This window comes from Propithecus coquereli, unplaced genomic scaffold (genome assembly GCF_000956105.1).
Source record: "Propithecus coquereli isolate 6110/MARCELLA unplaced genomic scaffold, Pcoq_1.0 Scaffold425, whole genome shotgun sequence".
Lineage (NCBI taxonomy): Eukaryota > Metazoa > Chordata > Mammalia > Primates > Indriidae > Propithecus > Propithecus coquereli.
Genome location: NW_012150008.1, coordinates 276799 through 286203, shown reverse-complemented (window position 1 = coordinate 286203; position 9405 = coordinate 276799). Strand labels below are relative to the sequence as shown.

Genomic DNA, 9405 nt, shown 5'->3' with positions numbered 1-9405 from the left:
CACCGCCCCGCCGAGCCCGCCCCACAGGGTCCCTTCCCAACCCGCCTACCTGCTCCCGCTCCGCCCCCGACGCACGCCCCCGCCCCTGCCGAGCCCGCCCCGCCCCCGGCTCACACCCACGGCCCACTCCGCGCCCCGCCCCCGGCCCGGCCCCAGCGCGAAGCCTGCGCCGCCGGAAGTGGGCGTGCTCTGTGCGCAATGCCCGCCGGGAAACGTAGTTCCTAGCCTGGAACTCAGGCTGCCCAGCGCGGGTCCGCTCCACGCCCCGGACGGGTCGCTCCCGGTCCGAACTGGACCGCGGCCGCCCCCGCCGGGCCTGGCTGGAAACACAGGCCGCGCAGAGATACAGAACCACGCCCCAAACGCTTCTGGGAGTCGGAACTGGGTTCGGAGCGCGCAGCTGTTGCGGCTGGACGGACGGGGGCGGGGCTTACGTCGGGGGCGGGGCCTCAGGGCGGGAAAAATGGACGCGGGAGCGCGAGCCGCAGCGGGAGTCGGAGGCACTGCGGTCTTACCCGTTTGCTTCTTGCGGTGGCGTCACGGCCGACGGGCAGTGTCGCGGAGGGGAAGGGCCACACCGAGGCCTCTAGAGCCCGGAGGGTGATTCCGAGGGCGATGCGTGTGGGTGGGAGGAGGGAGGTGGTTGTGGGATTGGTTTGGGGAGCCGCCCTCACCTTCTCCCCGGCTACCCGGCCTCCCCATCCTCCAGACCGCTATTCCGCATTCTGGAAGTCGTATGTGTAGGTGCTGGGTCTGAACAGTCTCCCCTCAAACTTCAGGCCGGGGCGGCTCCTTTCTGTCATTCGCTTGTCATCGCCTCAGAGAGGGCTGACCAGCGTCCCAGTTAAAAATGCCACCCCTCGTCACCTTTTAAAATCGCCTTCCTAACGCGAATCATGTTCTCAGGTTAGCTGATGTTTTTATTCTTACACACGTTTGGGGCCGGCCTCTCCCAGGGGCCGTATCAGAGTTGAGAGCTTGGCCCCTGGAGCTGAGGGCTTTGTTACGTCAGCGCATGACCTAACAACGGCACAGGCAGATCACACCGGGACCCCAGATCTCCTGACTCTTGAATTGGTGTTGCCAGTCTCATGGCCCCAGTGGTGGAATCAAGATTTCTGTCTCCGAATTCAAGGGTGACTCCATTCACAAGCCGCAGGAAGGACAAGGCCAGCATTTCCCCTCAAAGCGTTTCAATCTCATAGAGAAGGATCAGATTCAGAGTTGGATTGACCCCGCCCCTTAGTAGCTGTGGCAGACACTGCTAGCTGCCTCTTCAGTATCTGCTGTGCGCTCCTTCCACACTGATGGGACACTGACGTTCTTCAGGTGGCCATCCACTCAGATTAAAATGCTGACCTCCCCAGTCCCCCTTGCAAGGAACAGCGGGTCCTAATGAAGGAGATGTAAATACAAATTGCTGGGAGGATCGGTGGATGGGTGGAGACGAACTTGGCATGTACCTTTGCCCTATGGCCCATCTCACACAACCTTCTTCCTGCTTGGAGGTGACACAGGATGTCAGAAGGTAAAGCAACCATTTTGACACCATGAGGATGAGTTATGCTAAAGATAGCCCAAGAGGGAAAAAAAGAGAAGAAATGAATAAATTGTGTTAGGAATGAAAAAGCAGACATAATCACAGAGTAGAGATTTTTAAAATCTTACAAATACTATCACTGTTATGTCAGTATATTTTAAAACATATCAGTGGCTTACAGTAAAGGAGATTTACTAAAACTGAAGAATAGGAAATCATTAAATAAATTATGAGGCTTTTCCATGAACACCAAGCAATAGATAATCCCCACCCTATAAAACCATATTAGAGAAGGAAAAAAACTAGTTAACCATGATACCAAAATTGGACAAGGACCATAGGGAAAAGATTTAAGCCAATCTTCAATGACAACAAGTCAAATCCAGCAATACCTATAAAAAATAAGTTGAAGGAAGGCATGTCAGAATACTCTTATGGGCAAATAGCAGAAATCATTGATTTCTAGCCTAAATAACAAATGCATTCATCACTGGAAGTTCAGAGGCAAGATAAGCTCCAGGTTTCTCAATGTCAATCAGAGACTGAAATTCTTTTCATCTCTGTGCTCTGTCATTCCCAGCAATGGACACATCCCTCATGGTCACACAACAGTGGTTAACTAGATATGGCAGAGCAGGCAAATTATCCCTAGTATCCATTCTCATCTCCCTTCTAATAGACTCCCCTCCCCATGGGGAAGGGCACATAGCTGCCCAGTTAGACTACATTTTCCAGGATCCTTTGCAACTAGGTAGGTCATGTGACTAATTTCTTCTAAAACATGGACTGTGATCAGAAGTGGTGTTAGCAACTCTAATGTCCCTTCTTTAAAAGCAAAACAGTTGACTGCCATGTTCTCCTTTTCTGTCCTCTCATGATCTGTAACGTGGAGACATCATCCATGTGGATGAGGATAACATCCTAAGTTGCTGGAGAAATAGCATAGAAGGAATGTATGTCCTCTGATGACATCATGGAGTAGAGCTGCCTTCTTGCCATGACCTACCTATCTACCCACCTGTGGGCTATTACCTGAGAAAACAATGAAATTGCATATTATGTCAGTATTGACAGTGTTGACAATATTTTTTGTCTTTTTCTTATACCAGCATGGCCCATATCCTATTACAGGGGGTTTTATGCTTCCATGTTCATATCTAGCAGAGAAGAGATAGAAGCACACTGAAGAATTATGAAGAAAAATTTTTTGATATACCTACATTTTAAAAAAGCTACAAGAATCACTTCATTATAAAGTTTGGCTGCAGCGAGAAGATGAAAAATAAAATATCTCACCTTAACCACCACCCTGTGCTTTTTTTAAAAACCAAAAATTATAGTTCTTTTAAAAAAAAAACACCACCAACAAAAGATAAATATTCTCCCTGCTGAATCATTTACATTAAACTGATACAATGGTGAACTGATTGAACTATTAGTCTTCACATTTACCATTGTTTTATGGGTTTAAAACATGTTTTATTAATTTTAAAGAAATCCAGTATAAAGAGTTATGTGTACTTCACAAGGCAAAAAGATCTACAGCACAAAGAAAGGATATATTTTTGGATTTTAGTTATTTAACAAATAGAATGTACAATATAGTGACATTCTTGATTTGGGAAATAATATTTAGTCCAATGAATGTAGTTATTCATGCAATCTACTGATTAAAAATATGAATTTTCTATAGAATCATAATTTCTGATTTCATATTTTCCTTCTGAGGGGAATTTTATGTTTTATGTCTTAGGGTTTTAACCATATCATGATTGCGTCCACATGGGCACAACCCCACCCCTAGACCAGGAACAATCACTTGGTAAAAGCCTTGTTCAAATTGGCATAGACCAAGTGACAGTTTACTACTGTTCCTGGGGATTGGGTCAATTTGGTTTTATCATTTGAGGATGGAAAAGATACCTGAGCCCAAGTTGAGTTTTGTTAGGAAAGACAAAGAGGAGACTGGAGGCCAGACAGACAACCAACAGCACACACGTCCAAGAATATATCACAGGAGTGCCCAGGTGGGAAGTCTGTTAATGTAATGCACCACCATTAATAAATAAAAGGTAAAAAAAAATCCCTGAATTATGACTATAGATGAGGAAAAAGCATCTGATAAAATCGAATACACACCTGTGACTTAAAAAAAGAGACTTAGCAAACTAGGAATGGTGGAGAACATCCTTACCTTAGAATAAAATGATTATAAACCTCAAATACTATTATTCATCTTTGGTTAAAATGGCTTTTCAACATCGGGCTGGAAAGTAAAGGTTTCCATAGGTAGTTGTGCAAATGGAAATTAGTGGCATAGACTTTGTCTTTTATTGTAAATAATAGTTCCTCATCACTTGCTATAAATAGAAAATGGAACAAAAAGAGCCTCAGCCCAAGAGGGGGATTCTCACTTAGGTTAGGTTTTTATGAACCTACTTGAAAGGCAATAGAGTGATAAATTGGACTTCATCAAATTGAGATACATAGTATATGAAATGAAAAATTCACTGGGCTTAAAAGCAGAATTGAAAATTAAAGAAGTCTCAGTGAACTTGAAGAGAGATCAATGGAAATTATCCAATCTGAAGCACAGAGGAAGAAAGATTGGGGGGAAAAAACCCAGTGCCTAAGTGGAATGAACAGTTAAAATTTAAAATACAATTCCATTTTCAATCGCTTTTTTTAAAAACCCCTGAAGTGTTTAGCTGTAAAGCAAATAAAACATGCTGAAAATTAGAAAAACGCTGATACAATTTTAATCCATTCTTGATAAATGTGCCACAAAGTGAAAGGCTGTTGAAATGAAAAAAGATTTCCACTATATTTAATTTTAAAAAGCTGATGGTTTTCCATCCCAAATACTGATTTTTTACAGATATATCAATTGAACAATGAACAAAAGTTTACATGAGTAAAACCAGCAAATTGAAAGCAAAAAAAAAAAAAATAGTTCGTATATAAAATGTAATGAAGATGAAGCATTCTAGCTAAAGGGGAAACAGAAGACTTGTAAGAAAGTCCTTTTGTCATAAAGAGATTTCCTCTTGCTGCTCCTCCTCCTCTCAATTTTCCAGACTTTTAGGGGGCTTGTGCTTATCTTGCACGCAAACTCTATTTAAAAGTAAAGTCATGTCACAGAAAAACACCTTTAGGTAAAATAAAGGATAAACACAAAGTGACACAAACATATTTCTTGTTTGCTGTTGACACGCAAAGAAAAATATTTGGGCTCACTCATACATGGCATGCAATTCACAACTGTCCGACATGATAGCCTCTAACTAGGCACTGTTGCCATGAATAAATTAGTGAGTGTAGTAAATTTATCTATACTGTCATTTTCCCCCTTGGTTTGATATCAGAGTTGACTTAGCCCAATGAAAGAAGTGGAATGTTTTAAATTTTTTTCTTTTCTTTCTTTCTTTCTTCTTTTTTTTTTTTTTTGTTGAGACAGAGTCTCACTCTTTTGCCTTGGCTAGAGTGCCGTGGCATCAGCCTAGCTCACAGCAACCTCAAACTCCTGGGCTCAAGCAATCCTACTGCCTCAGCCTCCCGAGTAGCTGGAACTACAGGCATGCACCACCATGCCCGGCTAATTTTTTTTTCTGTATATTTTTAGTTGTCCAGCTAATTTGTTTTTGTTTTTTTAGTAGAGACAGGGTCTCACTATTGCTCAGGCTGGTCTCAAACTCCAGAGCTCAAACGATCCACCTACCTCAGCTTCCCAGAGTGCTAGGATTACAGGTATGAGCCACCACACTCAGCCTAAATCTTTTTTCCATACTCCAGAACAGCTTAAATTAGTGTATCCTTGGAAGGTTAGAATTAATGTGTGAACCCATATCTTGAAATAGGGCTAGATTATTGAAGTTCTGTATTTCTTCAGTTAAAGATTAGTTTGGTTTTTTTTTTTTTTTTGCCTTGACTAAATATGGTCTTACATAAATTCTCCCAAGCAAATTCTAAATCTTTTGTTCCAGTGTCGTCCAGAGTTCTAGCCACTTCCTAAAACATGTTCTGTGTATCAGGTCACCAACAAGAGAACACAGCCTCAGAGTCATAGGAGAGCCACTACATTGTGTTTTTAATGATATTAAGCGTTGAACATATACACAGGCTAATCATCATCCACCTTAAGATACTGTTTCATTTCCAGAATTATGATCACCTAGTACTAATATACTGCTTTCCAGACTTCACTGTTTAAAAACATAATTTAAGTCAACTCTGAATAATACTGATATAACATTTACCAAGCATTTAGTACGGGTCAGTCATTTTGCTCCACATTTTATGTGCATCAAGCATTTTAACAAGAGTTTTAAGAGAATGATATAATTAAATTTTCATTTTTGAAAGATCACTGTGGCTGTAATGTGAAGAATGAACTTGAAGGGAACAAAAGAGGATGCATGAGAACAATTTTAGAGGATCAAAATAGTTCAGATGAAATGACTGTGTGTTCTGAACTAGGGCATGGAAAGAAACGGATGAATTCAAAAACTACTTAGCAGAAATATCCACAGGGCATAGTGACATAGGAGGTGAGGAAGAGCTGGATGCCAGAGATGAACTCAGTCATGATAAGCAAGGTGTGCATTTTGCCTGAAGACGTTTCCACATTCCTTACATTTTAAAGATCTCTCTGCAGTATGAATTCTCCCATTTAAAGTATCCAGTCTGAGGCCTAGGCAGGTAGATTGCATGAGCTCAGGAGTTTGAAATCAGCCTGAGTAAGAGCAAGACCCTGTCTCTACAAAAAATAGAAAAATTAGCTGGGCATGGTAGCGTGCGCCTGTAGTCCCAGCTACTCAAGAGGCTAAGCCAGAGAATCACTGGAGCCCAGGAGCTTGAGGCTACAGTGAACTATGATAAAGTATCCAGTCTGGATGAAGGTTTTTCTATATTCCTTACATTCATACAGTTTTTATTCAGAATGGGTTCTCTGATGAACAGTAAGGAATAGCTAAAAGTTTTGACACATGCAGTACATTCTTAACGTTCCTCTCTAGTATGACTTCTTTGATGATAAATAAGGGATAACTTTCTTCTGAATGCCTTACCACATTCAAAACATTGATAGGGCTTTTGGCCAGTGTGAAGTCTTTGATGCTGAGTGCGGGATGAGCTGTCACTGAAAGCCTTACCACATTCAGTACATTTATAGGGTTTCTCTCCAGTATGAACTCTTTGATGTTGAATAAGGTTGGAAGTCTGGCTAAAGGCTTTCCCACATTCACTACACTCATAAGGTTTCTCTCCTGTATGAGTTTTCTGATGTTGGGCAAGGTGTGACTTCTGTTTGAAAGCTTTTCCACATTCCTGACAGTCATAAGGCTTTTCTCCAGTATGAATTCTCTGATGTGTAGCCAGCTGTGAACTGATTCTAAACGCTTTTCCACATTCTTTACATTCGTAAGGTTTTTCGCCAGTATGAATTCTCAAATGACTAGCGAGGTGTATATTCTGCCTGAAGGCTTTCCCACATTCCTTACATTCGTAAGGTTTCTCTCCAGAATGTACCCTTTGATGTTGAGTGAGTGACCCATGATGGCTAAAGTCTTTCCCACAAACATCACATTCATAAGGTTTCTCTCCTGTGTGAATTCTCTGATGTACAGTACGGGATGAACCAGAGCTGAAGGTTTTTCCACATACGTTACATTTGTAGGGTTTCTCCCCAGTATGAATTCTCCTATGCAGAATAAGTCCTATGTGAACGCTGAAGGCCTTCCCACAATCGCTGCAATTAAAAGGCTTCTCTCCAGTATGGTAACTCCTCCAGTGACGAATAAGAGATAAGTTATACCGAAAGTCTTTCCCACATTCAATACATTCATAGGGTCTTTTGCCAGTGTGACATCTCTGATGTCGAGCAAAAGATGAGCCATCACTGAAGGCTTTGCCACATTCCTTACATTCATAGGGTTTCTCTCCAGTATGAATTCTCTGATGCTGAGCAAGATGTGCAGGCTGTCTGAAGGCTTTTCTACATTCCTTACATTTATATGGTTTTTCTCCAGTATGAATTCTTTGATGTTGAATAAGATGCTCACTTTGTTTGAAGGATTTCCTACATTCTTTACATTCAAAGAGTTTCTCCCCGGTATGTGTTCTACAATGTTGAGCAAGATGTGGCCTCTGCTTGAAGGCTTTTCCACATTCTTTACATTCATATGGTTTTTCACCAGTATGAATTCTATGATGAACAGCAAGGGATGAGCTGTGAGTGAAGGTTTTGTCACATTCATTACATTTAAAAAGTTTCTTTGATACATAGACCTTCTTGTGTGTTATTACCACAGACTTTTTGGAGAAGCTTTTTTTTTCTAACTTGTGATTATAAACACTCTCTTCTACATTGTCCAGATGGACAAGTTTCCCAAATTTGGTGTATTTGTGGTCTGTTTTCTTAGTGAGGGTTTTTTTATGAGTGACTGTTTCTGTCCTTCTAAATGTCTCTTGACTTCCCATCTGTCTCTCAAAAAGGTCTTCCCATTTCCAATTTTCTCCAAAAGTGGAACACTCAAGTCCATAGCTTGTAATTCTCTCTATGAATGCATCATTGTACATGAAGTGCTTCAGAGACGATTCTTGTGTCTCATATATAGATTGCCAATCTGAAAGATATCAAAAAAAGCAAATGTTTCCTTTATTACAAGCTATAACAAAGGAGATAAAGTGAAAAGGGTAATTCAAAAATATTTAATGAATCTCACAAAATGTATCATGTACAGACATGGAAAACATGCAAGGAGACTCCAGAGAATGAGAACTCATGAAGGAATATGGAAAGGTGATTAAGAAAACTAAACGTAGGACAATGAGGTCCTGGAGAAGTAGTGGAAATGAATATATTTTATACCTACATTAATAGACTACAAACTAAGCTCCTTTCTTCTACTCTCTCCTACTTCGAATTGGTTTGCATATAGTTAGTATAATGTTTAAATACCAATATCATCATATCACTACTGCTGCTCAAGTCTCTAGAGATCCCCAATGTCCACGCACCTTAAACCTATGACTACTTTTGGGACTTAGGTGAAATCCTATTGTTATCTTTACATAATCAGAAAATGGTGTTCCTATGAAACCATCCACATATTTCAATACATTGAACTCTTCATTTCTTACTGGTCTCTGAACTTCAGTCTGCGTATCAAGGGATTTTTTTCCATTCATCTTATTACTATGAAAAGTCTAGGAAAAGTGTCAATTCTCTCTCTCTCGTATTTTTTTTTTTTTGAGACAGAGTCTTGCTCTGTCACCTGGGTAGAGTGCAGTGGCATCATAATACCTCACTGCAACTTCAAACTCCTGGGCTCAAGCGATCCTCCTACCTCAGCCTCCTAGGTAGCTGGGACTACAGGCTCACAACACTGTGGCTAATTTTTCTATTTTTAGTAGAGACGGAGTCTGGCTCTTGCTCAGGCTCATCTTGAACTCCTGAGCTCAAGCTATCCTCCCACCGTGACCTCCCAGAGTGCTGGGACTACAGGCGTGAGCCACCGTGCCTGGCCGTAAGTGTCAATTCTTTTTTTTTTTAATTCTGCATATTATGGAGGTACAAATGTTTAGGTTACGTACGTTGCCCTTGCCCCTCTCTCCCGAGTCAGAGCTTCAAGTGTGTCCATTACCCAGACGGTGCGCATCGCACTCATTATGTATGTATATACCCATCCCCTCTTCCCCCCTCCCATCTGCTTGACACCCGATAAATGTTAATCCTATATGTGCACTTAGGTGTCTATCAGTGAAACCAATTTGATGGTGAGTACAGGTGGTGCTTATTTTTCCATTCTTGGGATACTTCACTTAGTAGAATGGGTTCCAGCTCTATCCAGGATAATACAAGAGGT

The 9405-nt window shown here is 41.5% G+C and overlaps 1 protein-coding gene across 1 annotated transcript in view; it reads right to left on the bottom strand.

Moving 5' to 3' along the window:
* Positions 1–6428: 6428 nt before the first annotated feature.
* Positions 6429–9405, bottom strand: part of ZNF471 (zinc finger protein 471) — a 25986-nt gene continuing 23009 nt past the window's right edge. Inside the window, exon 5 of the mRNA XM_012653618.1 lies at positions 6429–8163. Within this exon, the coding sequence (XP_012509072.1) occupies positions 6539–8163 (1625 nt within the window). The 3' untranslated portion in view covers positions 6429–6538. The remainder of the gene's footprint in view (positions 8164–9405) is intronic.